Source organism: Aulostomus chinensis, chromosome 12, assembly GCF_037954235.1.
Source record: "Aulostomus chinensis isolate RoL2024-O1b breed Wild chromosome 12, RoL_Achi_v1.0, whole genome shotgun sequence".
NCBI lineage: Eukaryota > Metazoa > Chordata > Actinopteri > Syngnathiformes > Aulostomidae > Aulostomus > Aulostomus chinensis.
The window spans coordinates 21,307,992-21,335,143 of record NC_141331.1 but is presented as its reverse complement, the minus strand read 5'-3'; the positions used below and the strand labels follow the sequence as shown (position 1 = coordinate 21,335,143).

Below are 27,152 nucleotides of genomic sequence, written 5' to 3'. Positions count from 1 at the left end.
ACCTTTTTGTTTCTGTCATATGCCTTCTATCCTCGATATGCATTTTAGTCTTTTTTGATGGCTCTGTCTAGCAGTGTTGCAACAAATTATTCATTTTTTGAACACAGCATGGTTTAATATCTTTTTTCTTTCTTTCTTCCTTGCCATTTAACAGTTGGCATGCTTCATCACACCCCAAAGTGCACGCATATTGCATTATAAAATATTATGGCTGCTCTCAATTGATACTATGCTGACGAATATGCAACTGCATATGGAGTATTTTATGATGCTCTTGTTAGAAATTTCAAGCACAATGAAAAAAAGCAAGAGATGATTTTTTTTAAAAAAAACAGTGTTGAGTCAATGCAGCCAAGTGGTAGGAGTTTGTGACAAACAGGGTTTATAGCCCGCTGAACCCTGATATTACCTTAGTTGTTAGATAAGCTTTGATAACAGTCAGTGAGGGATTATTAGTTTTGTTTTATTGTTGTTTTTTTTTGTGGGACCAAATGATGCATGCAGAAAATAAAAGCAAAGCAAACATAATTGCATATATTTACTAATAGATATTAATAGTTGCATTGACCTTTTTTAAATAAAATAAGTTACGAAATATACACTGGTCTAGTTTTTCTCATGCATATTAAACATTTAGCATTATTTAAAAAAAAAAGTGTGACCATTTCTAAAAAAAATTATTTACCCTCTGATCTCAAGTAACATTTCATTAAAATATAGGGTTCACAATGTCACACAATCTAATTTGTATGTCTCAACATGTTGGGGATATTTTTTTTCACCACCTGTAGTACATTGGACATTATTTCTTTGGATGTAAAAATAACTTTTCTTAAAAGAACAGTGATTTATATTTTACACAGTATTTCTCCATTTAAATACTAGATGTGTTTTGTACCTTGTATACAGGTGCTTCAGTCAGTCTCTCTGTATTGCCCTTCAGGTATGTGTACCACAGCTCCAAGTGGATGGTGGCGGGAAATGCTGACTCCCCGGTGCCACCAAGGGTCTACATCCATCCTGACTCTCTGGCCTCAGGAGACACCTGGATGAGGCAGGTGGTCAGCTTTGACAAGCTGAAGCTCACCAACAATGAGCTGGATGACCAGGGACATGTAAGGATGACTTTTTTTCTGTACAAGCTGAGACATTTAGGTTTCACAACTTTGTGTCTGTGGGTAAACAACCCAAAACATGTGTGAAGCCCCATGTTGTAAATAGACTTTAAAATTAATGACAGATATGTTTATATTTCCACAGTCAGACAGTAGGAACAAAAATAATAAATTACTTTTTAGTGTGATAGGTCATTAATAAAAGTTACTGTTGCTTATGCTTAAATAATGTAGATTCAATCACTCATATATAACTAAGCATCAAGATACCCCACTTGCATGCACGCTTGTGCGCACACACACACACACATACACACACACACACACAGACACACACTCACAAATCAGATGTGAGTATTTAAATGAATCCAATCCAGTCCAGCCCAAAGATGATAACCGTTGCAGCTGATATACTTTGAACTTAAATGTTAAAGCTGTGATTCATTGGTTTCATTTTTCATGCTATAAATCATCTTCATGGAGGAGACATACTCTTGGAGCCCATGAGGCACTTTTTGGATACAAATGTTTTTGATGTATGAAAGGACAGTTGACACATTTCTTCATGGACTTTCACAAGGATTAATTCTCCGCATACATGTTCCGGCTCTGCCACTCACTCACCCACCAATCTTTTTGAAGACGGTCCACAGTATTATTAGCTTTGTGGATTAGCTTGGCGACATTAGAGGTCTGAGACTTGAACCATTGTTTCAATATATCATTTTCATTTCCTCTATGGCTCCGTAAAGCATTTTTAATGAAACAACTTTGCTAAGGGTACTTAATGATTGGATGTGATTTGTAGTGTGCTCCAGCAGCCACAGCATTGAGCTAAAATATAAGTCTGACCACAGTCTGACTGATTTATTGTCTCGCTTGTATCCATGTCAGTAAAAGAGGTGGTGAGCAAAAGTAGGTCTCTCACTGGTTTTTGGCTGTGGTAAATATGTAATATGGGTCTCATTTGGTGAAAAGCTTAAACCATAATGCAAAGAATTAGACCACAGTTTGGATTTACTACCTTTCTTAATCATAAACACCAAGCGCTTTATACTTCTGTGTTTCATGGGACAGAGTCAATATGAGGTTAGGAAATCATTTTGCCTTTTAAACTTTATTAGCTTTAATTTCTCCCTTGTGTTTGAACTTAAAGCTAAGAAAATGTTAAATGAAAAAGACAAAAATGACAAACATTTACATTCTGTGTCAGTTATGCAACAGCATCCTTGAAGATTTCCAGTAACATGGATGTGTTAATTCCAATGAAAAGTTATTGAGTGGCTGGTTAATCCTGTCATACATCCAACACTTGAAAATTTTTATTTGTTAGGCATTAGTAAAAGCCACATCAGAGAGAAAAAAGTGTAAATTGGGCTTAAATGAATGGGGGGGGGGGCATAAATGTGAGGAGAGACATAATTATTAGCAAATGTAGGTGTGTCTATTTTTCCTAATTTGCCTTTTACTAGCTGATGGCAATTAGCACTACTTTTGTTCTCTCCTGGTGGAAATGTATGGAGGGTGGCAGTTCCTGGCATGGTGACCAAGCATGCAGCAGACTGCATCAAGTTCGAAAACAGCAAGAAGCTGCAACAAATCTGTGGTATCAGTAGATGCAGTTATTAGAAGATGAAAGGAAGATTTACAGAGTTTCCAAAAATTTCTAAACTGGTGGCTTCTGTTTCTCTATAGTGAGCAGGTCAGGCTCTCTGCTGTAGATCAGCTCAGTGGTGACAAATATAGGGTGGTGATGGTGAGAGAAGATTCACAGCAGAGCTGTTTGAGTGAGCAGAAATTGTCTTTCCTCTCCCTCTGTTTAGTTTGAGGGATTTGTTTCCCCTTGAGGCCTTTCAAGGCCAAAGGAAATTAATTTTGGTGCTTCCTGTGTGGCAAACCTCACCACTTCTTGCTCCTCCTCCTGAAACTTGTGGTGTCTTGAAATGTTTGTCTCATCAGAAACAGACACCATTGTGAATCATCAGATGTCACGGCCCACAACACAAGCAGTCTGTGAGAAAAACAAAATATTTATAATGTATCACATGGCACATCATCTGCCAGACTGACAAACACTGCCCTCTCGAGTTTGTACTGCTGAGATGAGATCTGCAGGTTTGACGAAGGTGGTTACTGGTTTGATTTGTTTTCAGTAAATTCTTGTTACTTAGAAAAGACAAATTGTTTTTACTTGTTAAAAAAAGTTCCCATTAAAGCATACCTCAGTCTAATATTTGTATCTCCCCTCTCTTCTATTTGAAAAGAATGGGCAAAAAAGAGAACACTACATTTAACTAAATTTATTCAATTTATATTTACCTCTTTAAATCTTCTTTTAAATCAGACAGCTTTCAGCCCGCTTAAAACATGAGTCACAACTCTAATCAAACATGAGACAGAGACGAAATATATCAGATATATTTTTTTCATAAACAGAGCTGTATGTGAATGTGTGCCCTCCACTAGTAGTTAAAGTACTCACTGCACATTGTAAAAAAACAACAACTTTAAATTGTGAGTTTTTAATAACTGATAATAATCTTGATGTTAATTGCCGAGTTAAAATGAACGTTGCAACAGTCCATGCTTTGAGGATTCTAACTTTAGTTTATGATTAAAATGTTACAAACAAACAATCTGACAATGGTTACTAACACATTTCTTGTTTCAATGACAAAAGAAAATCAAATGCGGACTTATTGTGAAATAACAATAATAATATTGATTGTGCAAGAATTGTGGTTTTACTCTATAAAATCTCATTGGTCAAAAAAGTGTTCAGATTGTTTTTTTTTTAGTAAAAGTACCAACGCAAGAAGAGGAAAACAATTGATGGTCCAGAAGACAATTATTTTTTAGAACTGAGCCATACTTGGGCAGAAAATTGCCTCCTAGATAGTTTATATCACAAATTACTCTAATGTTCCATCGAATGTGGGGCTGAATTGAACTATACCTCTGTCACTGTGTGGTTGCTTGTGGTGTGCATGCAAAAATACACACACAAACTTTTACACACACAAAGACACACACACACACACACGATAACATAGCACTGCAGCCCACACTAACAACTTTTATAAAGTCTGTCTGCGGGACCCCTTGGTGCCTGGCTGGACTTGTTAGCCTCAGGCTTCGTCCTTGTGGCTTCAACTCCGCCTCACGCTGTCACTCTCGCCTGTCGTCTACTTCCTGTCTGTCCTTGCTGGTCTATGGGAAAAGCTAATAAAAGGCTGAAGCAGGCTGGACTGCTTTTCTTTTGTTTTATACTTGCTTTGTGGTTAATGATCCATTTCACTATATTGTATCAGTGCTACGACATCATAACTTTTAAAAACTGAAGAATTTCTAACTACAGTATGTGCTCGGTCTGTTTTTATTCAGTCCAGCTTTTTATAGGACGTGGGTGTTGGTTGGAATATCCACTCTGATGCAATGAGCAGATAAACCATTACTTCAATGACTTTCTTTGGCTATTTAACTGTGTTTGAAAAGTAGATCAGGCCAACAGTCCTGTGTAAAATTTGCTTTATAAACAAGGTTTAATAGTGGGTTCCAGGCAAGATGTGTCTGTGTCTTTCTGGTGTACGTTTCCAGATGATTAAAAGGACGTCATTACCTACCATGAAAAGGAAAACATCACTTATTGAGCTTAACTGTATTTGAGCGTGAACAACTGTCCTCTGGCTGCTCTCTGAGAGTTCAACGTGTCGATGTGTGATCTGCTTTGACTGCATCACGTCAGGCCTGCTGGGGACTAGAAGCATGACTCCTCTGGGCAATAAGGCAGCTACAGTATAGTATATCTCTGTGTGTGTTTGTGTGTGTGTGTGTGTGTGTGTGTGTGTGTGTGTGTGTGTGTTTTGAAAACTCTATTGCTGAGAGAGAGACGGTGATTTAACGTCCAGATCATTAAAGTGGTTTCATTTGATGTTGTTCTTTCAGAATCCCCCCCACCCCAGCAGCAAAAGATTGAAATAAATTAAACTGGATGGGTGAACTTTTCAAAACACTGGATCCTTTCTTTCCTAACGTGCAACAAGCGGCACAACATTAAAAAAAAAATCAAAAAGGAAACACAACTTTGTGCATCTGTTAAGCACCTGAGGAAAAAAGACACCACACCACCACTCATGTGGATTGACTGAAAGGTGATTTCTTTTCAGGCACAGGGTGCTGAAATAGATCAATTCATAAATAAATAGATAAATAAATATAGAGCAGAACAGGTCTTAGAAATGAGGATATCAGATTGGGACACACGTCTTTGCGTGTGTGAGTATGTACATCGAGGCCTTGAATATTAAATGTAGTGTTCCTTAAACTGCCCGCCCACCTGTGGCCTTGGTTTGAAATGACCCGCTCTGCTGTAGTATATCCGGAGGGTGGGCGTGTCTGGCTCTGGGGAGGTTTTCTCACCCTCAGATTAATCAAGACCAGACCGAGGCCCTGAGGCCAGGTTGGGGCTGACACTGTCTGATGCCTCAACTCTGCTGTGAAATAATCCTTGGCCCTCCTGTGAGCATAAGTTTGAACTCGGTTTCTGCTTAACATTATGTTACCTCACCAGAGCTCCAGTTGAATGAATAGGTGTTATGTTGGAGCTTGTAGTGTGGACAATTAAAACTTCACATTATGTGTTACATCTTCAACTGGAGAGCCACACATGCACAGATTTGCAATATATGAATAAACTTATGAGGGCTCCATTTAATCAATTCACTTCACAACTACATTTTGAATTCTCAGGGTTAGGGTTAGGGTTAACTGGGTTGTTTGAGATGTTTTTGTCACATTTCTTTTGTGATGGTTGTTTATATATATATTACAAACAAAAACAGATTCATAAAATAGAAAGTTTGGTCTGAGTTACTTGAAGATTTTCCACAGCTGTCTCCATTATTTTCAAAAATCTTTTCAAAATGACAAAATGATTAGAGTTACAGGCAAAAACACATGGACTTTCCATGTTTAAAACCAGGAGTGGAGACACAAGGGTGTCCAGGGTGGCTCTGGCTACCCCTGATAAATGATTGGCCAACCTGGGTGCCACCCCAAATTTCATGTGCTACCATTGGATTGGGTAAGCACACAATTTACGAACTTTTAGACGTTAATTGGGAGTTTTTGGTGGTTGGGCTGCAAATCAACCTGAACCTACAACCCTGACAAGCCCAGACTCCACTGAAGAAGCCTTGGCCTAGCTGTAGAAAGTATCTTGTTCTGCTGATGTTTTAACCTGTCGTTCACATGTGATCCCCTTTATGAAACATGTCACATCATATTGTAATGTGTGGAGAAAAAAAATCTAGCTTTTTTTGACATGTAAAATTTATGTTTTTCTGTGGATGACATGTGCACCAAAAAAAAAGTATGTTCTCTGATTGTTTTTTTGTTTGTTTTACAGTATACATCATTGTGTCTGTTAAACATTAAAGTAGTGTTTAAAATTTCTACTAAACATTTGGATTAAACCTGCTCCAGACATCATACCGCAACAATTATGGATTTAAACAGGCCACTCCATATTAGCAAGAAAAGCCAACATCACCTTGTTTCCCTCCATGTTTTCAGATCATCCTTCACTCTATGCACAAGTATCAGCCTCGAGTTCATGTCATCAGGAAGGATTTCAGCAGCGAACTGTCACCAAACAAGCCTGTACCAAGCGGAGAGGGAGTCAAGACCTTCAGCTTCCCAGAGACCGTCTTCACCACCGTCACTGCATACCAGAACCAACAGGTGTGATGTTTAATTCCGGTGATGGCAGTCATTGTTAATGCACAGAGTTTACAGTGCTTCCAATTGAGAGAATTAACATAATTCAACCAACATCATACATTTTACTCAAATCCCTCAAATACTTTGATAGAAATAGGCACTAATATGATTTCCTCATTGACTTAAAAGAAACAATGTTATTTCAAAATTCAACACTTTTTTACAAAACAGTGTAGACGTCAATGCCAATATTTGAATTGTGATAAAAGTTTAGCAGTACTTTTGCTATTTTGATAACCTGCAATTATACACTTACACATATCTGTGATTACATTATTTTAAATCTCAATAGCTTACTATTTGCCCTTGTGTTCATCTTTGCAGATCACCAGACTAAAGATCGATCGAAACCCATTTGCCAAAGGATTCAGGGACTCGGGCAGAAACAGGTGCGTTCTCTTTACACCTCAACTGTGCAGACTATGAAAGGCATTCCATCAGCTCTCAGCTTGCTGCTTGGTGTGTACTGACTTGATGGAGTTACTATAGACTATAGAGATCAATAATGTGGCGTACATTAACAAATTCGTAAAAAAAAAAAAAAAGTGCTACATTATAGAAAAGCAAGCAAAAGCAATCTTTATTTTATGGCAATCTACAATGGACACACAGACGTGTCAATCGGGAAACTGACTTTTTACCCGTAATGATAACAAGCAACTCGGGTAAAGGAAATTCTTTTGCCATTATTCTTGAATAATATATTTGGATTTGGGTACATATCTTCATGCTACCCACAAAAAAATCCACTCTGATTTTCTTTCATGTGGCCTTTAATATGGAAATAATCCCCTGTAGATAACACTTAGTACCATATGTTGCTCCATATAAAGACAGCTGCTGCGTCTGCTGCCAAGAAGAACACTTGAGAGCTGGAGCACAGACAAGGAGTCACTGGTGGATGAGATCATTCCTACACCCCGCATGACTTTCTATCTGACAGTAATTCATCTCATTGAATAGAGGCACCAAATGCAAAAGACAACACAGAGCAAAAATGTTGCAGCAGCCTGACCCTGAAAGAACAAGGTTAAACAAACAAGCATTGCTCATGATACCTCTGTGATCGATAAAGCTCCTGCTCAAGATTCTGACACTGTTGGAATTAATTATAAATTCAAATCAGATTCCAGTCTTTGATTATTTGTATTACCACCAGAATACCACACAGATGTCTTGTACATTGTCTGGATATTTTGCTCTAATTACATACCCCAGAGTAATTGTGGTGACAGTTTATGTTTACCATGGAGTAATGTGATGATAACCAACAGACCGTTTGCTGTCAATTTACTGTTTTTTTTTTGTTTGTTTTGTTTTGTTTTTTATTTTTTTTGCCTGCATCAGTGGCTTGTTCCAGAAAACTATCCAGTCACAGATCGCAGATCTTGTAGAATCACTATAGCCCCATCTTTAAGTTAACTTATTGAAGGAATTTTTGGTACAAGTGCCTTGCCATAACACTTCAAAAACCTACCTTTAATCTTAACTACTAAGTTGTTGCTTGAGTGTGTGTAGGTTTGGTGCAGAGGATGTGTTTTCTTTTCATGGTCGAAGAATACAATCTTGACATTTTGCCTGTCCAAATCGCTGTGTAAAACCTTAGAGGTTATTGGATCTGTGCTGTTCCCTATTCTCCCTCTCTGAGAGCAGGATGAATGCACTTGTATAGGTTTTGTCAGTCATGTGATTATATAAAATGTTGGAAAAAATTAAGACTCAAAATATCCATCCATCCATTATCTATACCACTTATCCGTTAAGGGTCGTGGGGGGGCTGGAGCCTGTCCCAGCTGACATCTGGCGAGGTACACATCTTGGACAGATCGCCAGTCCACTGCAGGGCCATCGGGAATGATTAGGGACTCACTTTCTTGCTCAAGGACACTTCAACATCGTCACGAAGATGTGTGAGCATGGAACCAGCAACACTTTAGTTGCTAGATGGCAACACTACCTCTGAGCTATGCCTCCCTGTGAGACTTCAAATAGAAATATTTAAATATAGTGTTTTGTATAACCCTGCTTTAATCTAAATTTGGCTCACTATAGTCACGACATCTAGACAGCTCTAGATAAGACAGCTGCCTACATTTTTAACACACATTAATTCATTACTTATTCTATCATGGTTTTTGATGAAGGGATGCAGTGTTAAAAGTTAAAGGTGTAGCACTTTACTATAAGTGCACTTTAACAAAGGTCAATTCATGCTTAGTTATATATAAATATTTTACTTTTGCATAATTAATTATGCTCTTTGTGACCCTTATTCTAAGATGGGAAATGTGTGCCCCTTAAGTAACCCCTAAACCCACTAATCTTCCCCCTGTTTTTGCTGTGACCTGGAAACAAGAACACATTCATATATAGTTGCTTGTTGCATTATTTAACAGTTAACATTTATCTTAAGGTGAGCTAAATTAACTGACAGCGAAGGAAGCTTAAAGTACTGGTTGGCTAAGCACAACCTAACCTTAATTAAACATTCCTTAGGGTAAATGAATCATTTTTTATGGTTTACCGAGTCATAACTAACAGTTATTAATGTACCCTGTAAAGTGTTACTTTTATGGAAATATATAACATGATTCAAACATCAAACAGGTCACTATGTAAGGAATGTGGGACTGGTCTGGTCATCCCACTTTTGCATCAGTTGTGAAGTCATTGTCTGCTGACGTCAGTCAGGACAAGCTCTGCTCTTAATTTGAAAAAACAGGACAAGATGTAAATATCTTTTACATGCTAGCACCTGCCATGAGAATAGTCTTGACAATGAAGGTTGACAGAAGAAATTTCAAGTGGGCATCCTCCTTTCTTGACATTTTGTTGATGAACCAACAACACCTATAGAGGGCTATAGAGGTCTTCCCTCTGTGACAACCTCGCCTGCTACTTCAGGGCCCAAAAAAAGGCCCTCTCCATTGCTTCCTTCTTATGATTCCTCTCTCACTCCCTTAGCCTTCGAATTATCATATAACAATTGAGGAGGAACAGGGGAGGGGGCCCGCTGAACCACCAGACCCCTCCGCACATGAAAGCAGCCCCCTCATCTGGTCTGCATTATGGGCACACAGATATTTGAGACATCTTTTTTCATTTTTCAAACAATAGACTAGTTGATTTATGAACTGGCAATAGAACCTCTTTGCAGAAACTTTGCAGATGAAAAGATGACAGAGAGCAAGATATTTGTCCAGAGATTTGTCCTTGCCGTTTGCAACTCCTCATTTCTGCCCTTCTTTGGAGTTCTGTTGTTCAGATTAATATATACAATTTTTGCGAGCGACAAGTCAGCTTCTGTCACATTAAACTCTTTTAATACAATTCTTGATTTCTTACTTAATGTCTTACATTTTTTTCACTATTGATGAGTCAAGAACATTTTTAGTGAGTTGTAGCCCTGACCATTGAATTATCTTTTGAATAATAATAATAATAATAATAATAATAATAATAATAATAATAATAATAATAATAATAATAACAATAATAATAACAATAATAACAATAATAATAATAATAATAATAATAATAATAATAATAATAGTTTTCCCTCTGTGAATTTAAACCATTTTTTTTCAAAAATGATCTTTTAATGATAATAAACCCCACATATCAATAATATGAAAAACAAATTCTGGCTTTGTCTCATAATTCCTAGAGGAATAACCAGCGAGCATTGAAAACAGTAAAACGTGTCCACCTTTCACAAACACAGTCCCTACTTTTACCTATGCATAGACCTTCATCAGGTAAACATATGGGTTGTTTCATATTAAGACCTAATATGACAGCCACGTCATTTTAGGTGTTGTTTACTGATTTAAGTAAATAATGAATAAACAGAAGAGCAAAATCAAGTCAAATCTTTCTGCTACAGAGATGGGGAAATTGATTTGAGTGATTCTTTCCACATTCAAGGGAAATTAGAAATGAACAGAAATGGCAAACCTGCACTACTATTTCTTAAATTAAGCACCAAGTTGTTTTCTCTTTTAGATGCCCAACAGCCTCTTAATAAGGAGCTTTCCAAATCTTTAAGTTGTGGTGGTGCCAGCTGTTGTGCCTGTTGACCAGGCTTGATGGTTGAGCAGAGCGATACAGCTCATTTGTTGGGTTCTGGTCCCAGAGCAGAGTGAGAGTTATGAATGAGTGCAGTGATGGTGAGGGCTGGGCCGATTAGCATGGCACACTAACGAGCTTCCACAGCCAGGGAATTAAAATAACAGGGAGGGTAGTGACAGGAGCTGCGTTTCTCTGGGGCGACAGCGCAGTGTTGCGCAGGGAAGTAAATCAAGCAGGAAGGAGAGCTGTGTACAGATTTGAGATGAAACGTCACCCAGATTTATGAGCACAGTAAAAACCTGCCCCTTTTTAATGGCTCCAGTTTCCTATGAGCAAGAGTCCGGTTACTCCCTCCCTCTTTCTGTTTCTCTTTCTACTCATGATACTCTCTCCCCTCCAACACACCCACACACACAAACACTCTCTCTCTCCCCTCCAAAACACATGCACGCACACACACACACACACACACAGGCACACACACACACACACACACACACACACACACACACACACACACACAAATCCACTGACCACCAGTCTCCACTGACCAACCAACCAGATCTCCCATCACCCAGAGAACAGAGCAGTCCCACTGCCTCTGGGAACAGTAATGAATATGGAATGATTTCTCTCTTTGTGCTGCTTGCCATTTTTGTGCTCTGTTTTGGTTTTATTTCTCATCTAAAAAAAAAATTTAAAAAAATGTCTCTTCATCAGGACCGGCTTGGAAGCCATCATGGAAACCTATGCTTTCTGGAGACCTCCTGTGAGGACCCTCACATTTGAAGATTTCACCAGCATGCAGAAACAGCAAGGTGTGTAAAGGTACACAGTTGCTCTGAATTGGACAAAATGTTACGTCTGCCACTTCCTTTTTCTTTATTGGGGGAAAAAGAGATTTAATCCAAAATTTAAAAGGATTTTTTTTTCGTCAGGGCAGAGCTCCTGTCTTGAAATAGAAACTGATATCTGAGTATGTAATTTCTGAGATCCTAATCTTTATTCTCCTCATTCTTGAAGTTTTTTGCCGACTTTCAACTCCTTCTCACTTTCAATGAAAAAACGGTGTCACTCTGAGACATCAAATTCCTTTAATTTCATCCTCTTTCAGCTTTTTCTTTACAATGGAAGTCAATCAACGAAACTTTTGAATTTTTGACTCTTCAATCTCACTTTAATATGTGACATCACTCCAGTCCAAGAGTTTCCCTCTTTCATAGACAAAGAATTAATATAAACATTAAGAAATGTGTCTTCCTTCAACTTGTGTTACTCCATCGTGACAGGCCTTATGATTTGGGATTAAACACCCTGTGAGTCCGCAGGTATTAACCCATTTTCTGTATTATATTCTATGAGATTTGATTCTGGACTCCAGTAACATGGTAACCCTTGAACCTGACAGCACCTCACTTTGACCACATGACCTCAGGTTTTTACAGAGAGGAAAAGAAAAACATTCATCAGCAATCATGCTAAATGATCCCAGACGCATGGCTAATTGCATTGTTAAAGAGCTTTTGAAGCAGATTTGCCTTGTTTAAGACACTTGACATGAATCTGTGAGTACCCAGTGACCTCATCTGATGATCGCTTTTCATTTCATATTGGAATTTTCTCAACAGAGCATTACAGTACAGTGGTAATTATATGACCTTGGTGTATGTGCTGTCCCAACCTGAACTCTGCTGCTGCATACTTTCCTTGCATATATCACCACATGCTGAATCGGCCATGCTTGTCCTTCATTTGAGCTTGGCCATACACTGCTTGTCTGGCACATGTCTGCTGAACTTTTCACATCATGCGCCACCCTTGAAATTAAAATCATGAAACAAGTTGTGTGGCTTTTGGATAGCACCATGATACGAATCAGTCAGGCCACCTCCCTCAATCTCTGCTCCAACTTTGGGGGGTTTAAAAGCAAGCATGCTTGCTGACCTTATCTTTTGGGTATCTCTGAAGGGCAGCATGGCGTGATGCAACCTATTTTGTCTGAGTAAGCAGATGTGTTTGTTGTCATTAAACCTCAAAACTGAATTTAATTAAAGTTCTTCTGCTGCCAGTGAGCTCTGTATCACTGCGAGAGGACTCTGCACTGTGCTTTTGCTGTGTGTAACCACAGTACTGTGTGTATATGCATCTAGTTTTGCTCTTATGTCACCAGACACTTTTCCCGACAAGTTTTCCCCTGAATGAAGTGAAGCCCCTCAGGCTGTCTAACCAAAGGAAAACATTACATCACCATATGATCTTCCTCTCTCCTTCTACTTACGCTCTCTTATTGTATCTTTGTTTCTTTCCTCCTTCATTCTTCAAGCAGAGCACAACACTGTAGCCGAAATTATCGAAGGCATATGGCACAAAATCAGAACCCCAGCCAAGCGAGTGCTGGATAATTTAGTTATGCCTCTTCATGCTGCCTTCAAACTCTTCAGCAGCAAGATGAATCCCAGCCAAGTTCTCATTAATAGAGAAATCTGTTATTTATAGCCATCGATTTTTGCCAACTGTGTGTGTGTGATTGTACAGAATATATATATTTCCCTTTTATCCATTCATTTGAGTTACGACAGTCCATATCTAAACACAGAACTTGTTGCTTTTTATTGAGGGAAGGATTTAGGGCAGTGTGTTGTGTTGTCCATGCCCTCTCAAAACATAATTTCAATACCTAATCCATACTTTTTTCCATATACCATCAATATAGTTTATGATGTACTTCATGATCTTGTATCCAGCGTAATTTCAAAGACTGCAGTCAATCTGAGGGTAAGGGTTTGAAGCAATCCACACAGATCATAATTATACATTAAACTGGATGCAGGTGAATTCATAATTATACCTCTGTTTTAATAATATTAGTCAACTCAGACCAATGGGAAATGCTCCCTCAGGCTGTTCTCTTTAATGATCATAGAGAACAGCTTTAAAAAAAAACTTTTAAGGCACATTTAGAGGGCTCCTTGGTTCCTTCAAGAAAATCCTCAGAAAAATTTCTGTGTCAAACATGTATTTTAATGTTGCAACCAGATATGCCAGACCGCTGTTTCTTTAGAAAGGATGTGGAGGACTGGCACTGAGAAGTTAATACTAATACTTCCCCACGGGGGGAAATCCTTTTTTTTTTTCTTGCAGAGAGGTCAAAGGTCAGAGGTATGCGTTCAGTGAGACAGATTTTTGGAAAAAAAAGAAAGAAAAAAATTTTGAGCAAAAACCTTGGAGTGAATGAGTGACAAAGTGAAGTGTGCTTTATTCATATTTTCAAATGATCAGGGGGAACAGACATGCTCTTTTTGATTCAGTGTTTGTTTACAGATATTTTAGTCCCTGATCATGACAGTGTGCTTAGTGTTCAAGGGTTTTGTTCTGGAAAAATGTTTTAATATATCCTTTTTTTAAATGGGGTATACAAAGGCAAAATCCAGATGTATTTAAAAAAAAGTCAAAATAATTTAAAAATTCCAAAATTAAATGAGATGTGTTTAACCTCAGGAACACTGCACTGCAAATCACTGCCTAAATATTCTTTACAGTATTGAAAGTTATTGCTTTAATAACTACTCAGGTAAGGGATAACGTCTGATGAATAAACCACTACCATCTAAATGCTTAGACTCTTGTTTGAAAAAGAATTTAAATGTATAAAGAAGACTTGTTTACTGTCATATGGAAAAATTTATATCAGCTTTCTTTATTTCAAATTTCTGCCATAGCTACTCTCCGCTAATGTGGCTTCCAGTGCGTTTCTTAAGAAGTTGAGCAGTCTCTTTGACTGGAACTACTTAAGAAAGTGTCTGTGTACAAGGAATTAATTGACATCCAGCAGCATATTAGATTTGAATGGTTACCAAGACCATGGTATAAGGGGTAATAATCACATTCCTGGGATAAGCTCCTGCACATAAACAGAATTACACATTGAATCTCTTCAGCATCACAAACCCCTCCTCTGAATGCACCCATATTCCAGTTGAAAAGTTTTTGCTGAGAGAGTGACCTCTTTTTTTGACCACCTATAAAACTGGCTCTCTATTTCACTCTTTATTTTTGTTTTTAGGTGGAAGCACTGGCACTTCTCCCACAACCTCCAGCACAGGGACGCCCTCCCCCTCTGGTGCAGCACACCTCCTCTCCCCTTCCTGCTCCCCTCCAACTTTCCATCTGGCCCCCAACACCTTTAATGTAGGCTGCAGGGAGAGCCAGCTCTGCAACTTGGGGCTGTCCGAGTACCCAGCGTGTGCTCGGAGTAACATGGCTGCCCTGCAGGGCTACAGCGGCCTGGCTGACAGCTCCTACGGACGCCTACAATCAGCGGGGGGTACTGTGGCCTCCACTCAGCCCACTGAATCCTTCCTGCCACAAAGGACTTCCTCCTTAATTGCTGCCGGCATGCAAGGTGGTGCGCATGCCTCCCTGACCAGCAGCAGCAGCGGTGGTGGCACCGGTGGCAAGATGGATGCTTACAGTGGTCAGCTGGGCTCCTTCCCAGCCTCACAGCTTCAGTATGTGATGCAGGCAGGAGGGAGCTCCAGCTCTGCCTCCTCCACTCCATCTGGATCCTCCCCTTCCTCCGCTCACTTATTCAGCGGAAGCCACCACCATGTGCAGCAGGGCTCCTATAATGCTTTCTCCCTTCACAACCCTTACAACCTGTATGGATACAACTTCCCCACCTCTCCCCGATTGGCCACCAGCCCTGAGAAGCCCCAGGGAGGGTTGCTGTGCTCCTCCTCTCCCGCCGGGGCTTTCACCGAGCGGCAGTACTTGCCTAATGGAAGCATGGACACTATGCACATGATCGGCAACACCACCAGCAGCCAGCAGGGCAGCAACTCCTGCGATGGACGTCAGTATGGTTCCACCTCTCAAATGTCCATGCACATGGTGTAGACACAGAGATCGTTTTGTACGATTGTCAGTTTTTCAGCTGAAAAGCAAATCTATTATCTATGGACCCTGTGTGATGATGTTTTATGATGCTAAAGTTTTGAAGTATACAAAAAAAAAACTTTCAGAAAAGGGTATCATCTGATGTTATAGTTTTTTAGTATACTCCCCACTTAAAAAGGCCTTTTAGAGGGAGTCAAAACAATTATTTAATATACATTAATGAAGACAATCATTAAGATGGCAACCCGATTCTCTTACAAAAAAAAAAAACTGAGCGTAAGAGGTTGGAGGAGACATCGTGCTGTGGTTCAGAACGGAATATCAGTCATGAACCCATGAATCTATTATGGTGCAATAGTAACAACAGCCGCTTTCAAGTGACTCATTCTTGATTTGTGTGTGTGTGTGTGTGTGTGTGTGTGTGTGTGTGTGTGTGTGTGTGTGTGTGTGTGTGTGTGTGTGTTTGGGGGTGGGGTGGGGGGACTCCAATGCCATCCAATCATGACATCATACAACCAAAGAATTTTCTTTGTGAGCCAGAAGTTTTTACTTCACACACTTGTGCTGTATCATTTTAGAACCATCAGAGGGTCAGTGGTTCGCAGCTGGAATGAAAAGGACAACTGGACAATGACTCACTGCTCCTCACACATGCAGGAGACCAAGTATCTGGACACTGTGGCGGCTGGTCAACGGGTCAAACAGGATGACCGCAACACATGGACGAAATGAATTATATACCTGTAGATGAAGGGGAAACAGGAACTTCTGCATCCTGACATTTCTGCACAACCTCCATCAACATTATAATCAACCCTGACTGACCCTGGTTTCCCTATTTTTGAGTGGATTATGTTTTTTCTTTGCGCATACATACATATATATATATATATATATATGTATATATATATATATATATATATATATATATGTATACACACACACACACATATATATATATATATATATATGAATGCAATCAATAACATAAGCTTAAAAGTTGTTGTGTGAAAAGTTATTAAAGAAGCAGTAGCAAAACAAAGTAATTAAAGTGAGTTGTGGTGTGTGGTAGAGATGTATATTTAAGTGCTGAGCAGTACGACTATTTTACGGGGCAATCTGTTCTAGAAATGTGTGGAGAAAAAAACGAAATAAAAAAATTCTTTGTGAAGACATTTAAAAACATGTAAATACAGGTGCCAAGCACATAAAAAAGCTCAATAAACATTTTAAGTCATGTACATGTTTCTGTATTTTTTTTTCTAATTTCTAAACTCAATAGTATAGTGTAATCATTTTGGAAAATAAGTAAACTCACATCACAAGGAAAACATGACTTCAATAGCATGATCCCCTGAACACTAACTAATGGGAAATAGTCAAAGAAAATATAAAGCAAATCCTAAGCATCAAACAAATATCTGTTAATTACAGGTTGTCTACATTAAGCTTTTACATTTCACAACTCTTTTGTAATTATCGATTAGAAATGATTGATAAATGATATGGACTTTTGTTCAAAAAGGTGTAATTTGATTTTCTCTTCTGATAGATAATCACAAGTTAGTCCTCTTCCCTTGTAAAATGCACACATCTGCTATTGTCTTCTTCACATGCAAGGGGTTCAAACACTGATGCAATGCAATGATCATAAACTGGAAAAAATACATATAAGACATTTTCACCCTGCTGGATCTATTTATTATTAAGAATAAAGCTTTCATTCCAACTGGGCTCAGCTGCACTGCTGTTGTGGTTGGTGCACATAAATATGGCACCTGTTTAAAGAGAGAGAAATCCTCTTGTAATCAATCAAGCCTCCAAGAGAGCAGAAACATGCAGCATTTAGGATAATTCCCTCTCCAGCTTTGTGGCTTGTTACAGAGGCTCTGGGGATTCAGCCGGGGCCAATCAGCATCCATTACACGGATGTCTTAGGAACGTCTCTCCCCAATCACTTCCTATCATGTGCATGGCTCCAGACATGAAATATCATATCTGAACCATCATCAGAAAATCATGGGCCTGCAGGAGTGGGGAGACGGCAAACCAGTATTGGAAACACCTGTTTTCCGAGCATGACTTCAAATAATGAACAGAGTGATGTACCGGAGAGAAGTGCATGATTTCATAATTTGGCTCCCCTCCATTTATCTGGACATTATTTCCAATAATTATTTGTCTCATATACACCCCATCTCTTGTTCCAGCAGCATTCAAAATTCCTCCTGCCCCCACAACCATTGCTACCACTCCAAATTTACATTGGGGCCTTTTGAATTACAAGAGGTATTTGTGAAGAGGAGTGTTGGTCTACAGAGCAGCTGTATGACATAATGTGCTGCAGGTCTGTTTTCATACCTTAAACTATCCACCAGATCTTTAAGTGGAAAAGAATGGCAAAACGGGGCCACACTCAGCCTTTCATCATGGCGTCTTTCATTAGTAACACAACATACAATGCAGCATATTGACTGACATGTTGACGACTCAACCAAAATGGAAGCGTGCAGCCAGGTCACTGTAAAACATGAAACTGTATCAATTCGAGATTTATGTATATTTTTAACATTCTCTAACAGAGATGTGAGGGATCTCGTGCCTAATCTGACTGCTTTGGGTCCATTTTCAGTGACAGCGCGTGACTTAACAGGATCCCATAATCCCCTCCACCAAAGTGATGGAGCTTCCCCTCCAAACACATTTCTGTTATTTTTACAGACTCAAAATCATTCCCTGAGGAGTTGTAATAGAAATTCTACTGAGGGGTTGGGTCAGGGATGATTATGCAAAGAAGACAAAAAAACATCTCTTTAATTTCTGGGAGTAACTGTGTCTGGTTTCAAACTACGAACAGCATGTAAGTTTACCTCAGACACTCAAATCAGAAATTCCTGGTTAACTGTTGCCCTCTTGTGTTTGTTCCTCCTGTATGCTTGAGATTTCTCAGTTTCACTCCATTCCAGTGTGAGTTATTGCCGACAGGAGACATAGAGCGACTTATCTGAGGTGTTACAGTGTGCTTGACATGTGCACTGAACCCCTAAATCGTTCACAAAGGGCTTTCACATACTGTACCTTCAGCCATCAGCACTCTCCTTCAAGGAACATCTTGAACTGATTTTAAGTTTGATAAAGTCATGATACAGATGTCAAAAATTGTAAGAGCTCCAGTGATTTAGCCAGTGTTTTTATAGTGACAGATGACAGATGTCAAAAACAAATCCATGTAAAATTTATTATAATAATGCAGAGAGTAAAAAAGTTAATGTATTGTAACAGTCAATAACCCACTAATAGTGAAATCTAAACATTCTCCTATGTTTAAGTGCCGGACATACAGTATTCATGACTACACCTATATTATAACTTCCTATGTTAAGAATCAAATATTAGTGATGAAATAAAAGTAAGTTATCTTATCATGACTGGACTTCTGTGATAATTGCATTGTATTGAAATCGTCTTCATGCAAAATCAGGGGATGAAATTAATTCAAAACCTGTTTCCACACTATATGATTGAAGCTACAACTTGCTGTTCAACAACAGCTGCAGCTGCTGGTGCCTTCCACCAGCCAAAAACAGTACCCAGTAAGAGAAACAAAAAAGGTTAGTTGAAAACCTTTTTCAACAAAACCTAAACTCAAATTTTCAGCCTTTAAATTTAAGCAACACCAAACCACATGTAAAATAAATCTAAAAACAGATGATTTCTTACTGGGGGCCAATTCTCTTCATTTTACAGACACTGCTCACTCACCCACACACACAGACACACACATGGCGAGTGAAAATAAAACAAACCTACTCTCACATGGCCTCAGGAGAAAAAAAGAGATGTTGGAGATATGGCTGACCCCCACAGACAGGTGTTTCTGATAAAGCCCTGGGCTCAGACATAGCTGAGTACAAAGACACCCCACTGTGAAGCCCCCGTATCTAAATGAGAAAGGTCCGGTGCTGTGTGGTGGTTTGTAGTCAGGTCCTCAGAGATCGCGTGACTCGCTGGGCAGGTGAACCGGATATAGTGAAACCCTTGCAGATAGTATATTTTTAAGTGAGAGAACCAAAGGGTGTCATGAAGGAAAGGTATACAATTATACAGGTAAATTAGGTAAAATGGTGCTGAGGTATTTTTGGACTGAAACAAAAATTTATTCATCTACAAATATTTTGATAGTGGATGAATAATTTTCACATAAATGAGTTGGATGTGAAGTTTATTCCTGTCAAATTATTTTAAGATTTTTCATGTCAAATTATTTAAATTTTGAGCAGAATATGGTATTAAAAAGTATTACAAGTCCAATTAACTGCATTGCATCATGTGTATTTTATTATGAGCAAGTCTAAAATTTAAAAGTGCTGAAATGCTGTTTAAACAAGTTGTAAGTTAACTTAGCTCTCTACATTTTGCTTTATTCAAACCTACAGCACTCTAGACATCTATTGACCAGCAAATAATTGCCCAATTTATTTTTTCTAACCTTTTTTTATTGTTTTTTTTATAAACATTAAGATTTTTTTGAAGACTAAAATCCATTCGTAAAAAGTATTTGGAGTGTGTGCAGTTTGCCTGTTGTTGTGCTATTACAACTGAGTAATACACAGCATCTTAATATTTAAAGTGGTACCAAAGGTTGTCATTTGTTCTGTTCAGATAAGCCTTATAAGTACATAGAGGAACTGATTATCATTTAAGACCGATTTATACGAGTGTGTTTCAAAGTGGGTTCCAAGAAATTACATGTAAGTAATGTTGGGGAGTTAAATAAAATAGAAGTACAAACTCCATAAAAAAAAAACAAAAAAAACCCCAATAATAATAATTTTATTGAGGGCGGCACAGTGGTGCAGGTGTTAGCACTGTCGCCACAGCAAGAAGGTTCTGGGTTCCAGCCCCAGCTCGAGTGCGGGGTCTTTCTGTGTGGTGTTTGCATGTTCTCCCTGTGCCTGCATGGGTTCTTTCTACTTGGCCTCCTCCCACAGTCGAAAGACATGCAAGAGGGGACTAGGTTGATCTGACACTCTAAGTTGACTGTAGGTGTGACTGTGAAAGTGAATGGTTGCCTGTCTATACTGTATGTGTTGGCCCTGCAATGGACTGGCAACTTGTACAGGGTGAACCCAAAGGCAGGTGGGATAGGCTCCAGCCCACCTGCAACCCTTAACAGGATAAGTGGTTTAAAATGGATGGGTGGATGGATACATTTATTTAGAGACATCAAAGTCATGTTTCAAAGAGCTTTACAGAAATACATGTGACATAATACTGTATAAAAAAATAAACAATAACTTCCAAAAATTAAGAAAGCCATACAGTAAAAGTGATTTTTATGAAGAAATATATGAGTTGATAGAGTTTGCCTGTGTGACATTGCAAGGAAGAGAGTACCACAGATGGGGGGCTTGAGCTTCAAAAGGTGACCAGGCTTTTGAAACAAGTCTGGATTGTGGATGGGCCTCACTGGATGATCTTATGCAGATCAGGCCAATAATAAGTCCAAAGATCTGACCATTTAAGGCTAAATTAAACAAACAACAAAATAAACTTAAAATTAATTCTAAAACTCTCAAGTAACCAAATAAAGGCAGCAAGGACTGGTGCATTATCCTCAATTCTCCTAATGCCTGTTAAAACTCTTGTGGCAGCATTTTTGTATCAGCTGGAGCCTATGAATTTTTCATTGGCTGAAAACAGAATGAAGTGTTTTACAGTCATCCAGTGTGAAAGTGATAAAAGCATGGATGACCTTTCCAAAAAATGCAGGTGAAAGGCATCACCTTCCATTGAATAGTTGCCTCAGTTGTGCAAAACAGGACTGCACCAGCTTGGTCACTTGAGTACCCAAAGACAACTCAGAGTCACAGATGGCACCTAGGTTGTGTACCTTTTTCTGTACTTAAACAGACAAGGCACTCAGACCAGAGGACAGATTGTTAATGTGACTAGTGTTAGGGCCTGAAGGGGTAGCTATAGTCACTTCTGATTTAGATTAATAAGGCTGTAAAAGGAGTGGGGTAATGGTGTCTATTGAGTAAAGGTCACTCCCTGATATCTCAAGAGACATGCTGATGGCTGATGCTGGAAATCAGGGATTTTTGCCTAAGCCTCCTAGAATGATTGTAAGTTTGAGACAACTGCTTACGCAATGCAGGTTACATGAAGCAATAAATTCTGCAATTATTTTTATCAACTGGAGCAGCTACACTAACCATAAATGTACAATGGATCTCTATGATATGTGATAGGTCTACTTCTTTTTCTCGTTGCATGATTATGTGGTCCTCCAAGGTATTTAGGATGAAAGAGATAGAAATTAGTCATAGACAGAATGTCTAATGAGATTGGTATTTGTGTGTCAGGTATTCTATGATATTCTTTGATATAACCAGTCTTTTTGCGCTGACATTTTGTAAATCATGAAGTTCTACACTTTAAGAGAAACCTAACTTAGCTGATGATTAATTGGCATTTTTTCATAACAGAGCTATAAAATGTGTGGTTAGCATTAGTGGGATAGAGAATAAGGATATATATTGCACTCTTGAGCAACTGCGAAGTGGACCTTGGCCATGGGAGAACACAATAACTGCATGTCAAACTCGGAAGGAAAGTTTTAAGGCTTTGAAAAGCAAGGACGATGTTACAGCAGTCAATAATGACAGATGTATTCACATTGCCATCAAATAAGTTGCTAAAATGTTGATGTAGGTCATACAAGTTGACGCACAAGATTGTGATGCCAAATGAAATATGTTAACTTTCACAAACTTCAAACTTCTGTCATGGGTTGTTTGTCTCTTTTCTGTATTGTAACTGCAGAAATGGAGAAGATTTGCTGGGGCAAACATGTTGTTGACTTAGTCATGTCATGTGAATGCTCTTTATGGTGAAATTCATCATTTCCAAACTGCACAGCTTCAGGAACACACAAATAACACTGGTAGCACTATCAGGTCTTGTCATACTAATAAACATCTTTTCTCTGTTCTCCATCATCACCTTAAGCCCTTTTGTGTGATTGGCTTGGACTAAAGCTGCAGCTGAGTATCAGGGACACAGTATTTGAGAGGTGGGGTCAGTGATGGCAGGGGAAGGAGGGCACAATAGCACGCAGATGTGGTGTGATACAGTTGGCACAGAGTGTTTGTAGAGTTCTGGGCTCTGATACAGCAAAAGGAATGAAAATTACGACTGACAGCTCATTTTCTTCCAATGGCCATTATCTGATGACTTGAAGCAATAAAATGGGAGCGCTTTAGGTTTCCCATTTCAACAATCAGAATCCAGTTCTGATTGGTTCAATAACTTTATAATGTAACCTCACTTACTTTATTTTCTCTTAGAGGTCCTCGATAGGAGGGGTTGAGAGCTCAACTGTTGGGCTCATCGGCTATGGGTAGCCTCACCAGGCAGAAGTTTGGTACAATGCCATATTGTAACGTCCCATAGGTATGAACTATATACAAAAAAAGTTGTCTTCTGGAAAGCAAAATTTATCATAAGTTATCCATAGTTTCTTGAAAAAATGTAAAAGGCTAAAGCTTTTATTATGGGAAAGTAGATTTGTGGTGCAGTTAATTCACAGGCTGACACAAGAAATGGTTTAAATAAAGAGAGTTTGTCAGTCATCTGAGTTAAACCAAATGGTGTCTGTTTTTTCTACAGTGAGTCCAACTTTTTGGCTTTGAAGGGGTATATATTAAAACTATGGACATTTTGTACCATTTTCATGGTATGTAAAGTTAATTTTTTTCTCATGCAACTCTGTGTGCCTTGTCTTCATCAGGTCCTTTTAGGGCACTCAGAATTTTCCACTTGCCATGCTCATTATATCCACTGGAAGATTATTTAATGATCAATGTAGGGACAACGCATTCAACCAGCAAATTTAAAAACGTAGACTTAAATCTTCAAGCTCAATATTCTGGAAAATATTAAGCCCAAAACACATGCCTTCTATAAATCACCTCTTAATGCTTGTCACACAAAATGTTACAATGACTATGGGCTTTAGAGCGTGTCCACTGTGTAAAAGCTGGTCTAATTTCAGGATAGCCAGGCAGACCATGGTTCCCCATATCACCATCAATTTATCTATGGGGACCATACAACATGCCTGCTGGTGCGTGCCTGAATGCGAGTTTGAGAGTGGCAGCTGCTTTCTCGCATGGACTTCAACCTGCACTAGCTGGGTGGAGGCCAGAGACAGATTCACAGAAATTTCACAGTGACATTTCTGCAGTCAGTCTGCAAACGAAGTGTCTAACTTGTTACTCAGATAAAGCAACATTCAACTGTGGTCCAAATAACACTATTAAACAAAACTGGGGTAATCCCTGGTTACAGGCCTGTTGAAAGCTGAATCACATCCACAGTCACTGTGCTGCCTTGCCGTTTGGCTGGATACGCATAGCGATGTGGGCTGTGAGGGAGAACAGGAAGCTGGGATCCTTTTTTCCCTGGTGAATTTAAGAGACCCTGCATAAGTTCAGTGAGCTCCTGTCAAAGAATATACACCGACCATATACATGAAATCTGCTAAACACTTTTTTAAGGTCCGCCAAATGCACAGCTGGATGTTGCTGTGTGTGCTGTGTATGAGCTACAGCTCTTCATCAGGCAAACACAGAGGAACATAAGTCAGAATAGATCAGTCACGAGTTGTGTTTGATCAGTGTATAAATCAAACTGAACCTCTTAATCAACTTCATGAGTGTTTCACTTGATTTTCTGAGGTCAGCATTATTTATGAAAGTCATTTTCTCCCCTTCATCACGAAAAGTCATCCAAATTAACATGTCTGAAGCACGACTTAGATGACTATATCTTCACTGAAGGGATGAAGGGGTAAGCCCTCTTCTTTGAAAAACTACATCATGGAATGAATGTCTTAATTGTAGAGCAGAACAGGTGTTACAGCATGATTGATGTAGTCAATTTGCAGACACAACTCTCCAAATATTTAAAACTACTTTTTTTAATTAAAAGAGATAAATTATTCTATAGTAATGCAATCAATACATCAGAGCCATGTTTTTAGTGTGTGTGTGTGTGTGTGTGCGTGTGTGTGTGTTTGTGTGTGTGTGTGTGTGTGTGTGTGTGTGTGTGTGTGTGTGTGATATCATTGGGGATCTTTCGTGAAAAGTTTGTCTTTTATTTAATAAATATGCAATTGTCAAAGATGTGTTTTGATGTGTGGCAGTAACCCAAATTCCAGAGTTCCAATACCATTTGCTTTTGAATGAGAGATCTCATGGTGATGCTAACTTTTGAGTTGGCCAATAAAACACGCTCTCCTCTCTATCATGTGAATAATCAGACAGTTGGGCACTCCTGCAGTGCAATCTGCAGCTCTCCTTCATGGTCAAAGGACTTGCTTTTGTGTGTGTGTGTGTGTGTGTGTGTGTATATATATATATATATATATATATATATCCCTTTATAAGCATCTAATAGTTTTAATTGTTTTCCCAATTTTCATGACCAATTGAACTTGTGAAAGCCAATTGTGTTTAATACAATCACTGTACTATATGCCATAATATGATTTCATTACAAACACAGTGATTCTTCAAGAACTCTTAAAAAATAATAGTTTTTAACTGTTCATTCAGTACAAAATTGATTTAATATTCAAAACAAAGAGGTGGTCATGATGCAGGTGGCCATATGACTATATAAGCACTTTTGTGGGCATACATGTGCTTTTAATGCAAATCAAAAGCAAAGATGGAGCAACATACTACTTGCATCTGTGTCTGCTGACCAGATTGAGACATCATGCTTAGCCTTGGTTGGGGCAATTGGTTGTGTTCTGGACTGCACATCTCTGGCCAGAGCTGCTGAGGCCTGCCTGGCGCTTAATCCACTTAAAGCCAATTACAAAACTATTAGTGTGATCGCCCCCCAGAAAATGACAATATCGCCAGCAGTGGAGGGAGCAAGAGAGCAAAACAGATTTTTGTCCTTTCCCCCGCTCTTTACATGAAACAGCTCAGTTAATAATATGTCGTATGAGCCAAGTTTTGTATTGAAAGCAAATCTTTCAGGGGAGAAGTACATTTTTTAATTCAGTTTTATTTATACAACTTGAGAGTTATCCCAGGGCACGTTTCATAAATAGTAGGTCTATTTATAAATTCACAGAAAGTCATATATTCCCCGTGAGTAAGCTCTTGGCCATACTGGCAAGGAAAACTCCTTTTTTCTCAGGAAGAAACCTTGAGCTGAACCAGACTCAGGCCAACTACCTCAACCAGTGGGGTTGAGAGCCTAAAAGGACCTAAAGTTGCCTTTGTATTGCCCACACAGCACCTTTCTTCTAAATAGCTGATGGCTGTCAGTAAATCCATATGAAACTCCAGCTTTCCTGATTCAGAGATATGGAAACTGTTTTAATGTTCACTCATCCAACACATTCACGTTTGGGTGTGCGAAGTACAGTCGTCAGTGTGTCATCACACACATTTGGTAAGCATGCACGCGCGCGCACACACACACACACACACACACACACACACACACATTCTCTCCAGCCCGACATGCAGTAAAACACAATGATTTAATTACACAGGATGCACCTGAGACATTTTATTTATGATGGGTTACAGCTATTAACTGCTTCTTGGGTCTTTTGAGCTCATAATAATATTTCTGCCTATTACCATGGAAGACCTATCACCCTGAAGTTTAGAGTAGCTACTGCAACAAAAGCAGGTGAAATCACTTACTTTAAACATCCTGTCTTCAAATTAGAAGCACCGCTCTTGATCAGCTTTGTTGTGATATTTGTTTTTTTTGTAAACAACTGGATGTGTCATACTGTAATGTGGCTAGCATAAGAAACCTTCAAAAATGTTGATTCAAATCAATTAAACCTAGAACACGAACGTTGAAATTAGTAACACCGTCACTAATGTTGGGTATATTTTACGACATATAATATTCCTGATAAAATATAATTTTCATCAAAATATATTAAAGTAAACACTGTATGCCAAATTGAAGTACTTCTCTTAAATTTCTCAATAAGCAGTGTCACATAAAATGAAAAAAGGGACCATGGGGGACCCTACAAAATGACATGACAAGAATCGTGTGGGTCACCCGATGTTAGTGTTAATAATGCTGTGGAGACCATTTGACATTTTTTTAGTCTTGCCAGTAGTGAAGACAGAAAGGTAGGCTATTTCCTGTGTAAGACAAGGAGCCCTTTTGTCTCCTGTAGAAACCGAGACAGGGAATTAGTTGTAGGTGAGCCAGCTGCCACCACTTCCCAGT

At 38.9% G+C, this 27,152-nt stretch overlaps 1 protein-coding gene across 1 annotated transcript in view; it reads left to right on the top strand.

Annotated features, from left to right (window-relative positions):
• Positions 1-16,277, top strand: part of tbx15 (T-box transcription factor 15) — a 31,687-nt gene extending 15,410 nt beyond the window's left edge. Inside the window, exons 4-8 of the mRNA XM_086221334.1 lie at positions 944-1,115; positions 6,690-6,857; positions 7,221-7,285; positions 11,688-11,785; positions 15,031-16,277. Of these exons, the coding sequence (XP_086077460.1) occupies positions 944-1,115; positions 6,690-6,857; positions 7,221-7,285; positions 11,688-11,785; positions 15,031-15,863 (1,336 nt within the window). The 3' untranslated portion in view covers positions 15,864-16,277. The remainder of the gene's footprint in view (positions 1-943; positions 1,116-6,689; positions 6,858-7,220; positions 7,286-11,687; positions 11,786-15,030) is intronic.
• The last annotated feature ends 10,875 nt before the right edge of the window (positions 16,278-27,152 follow it).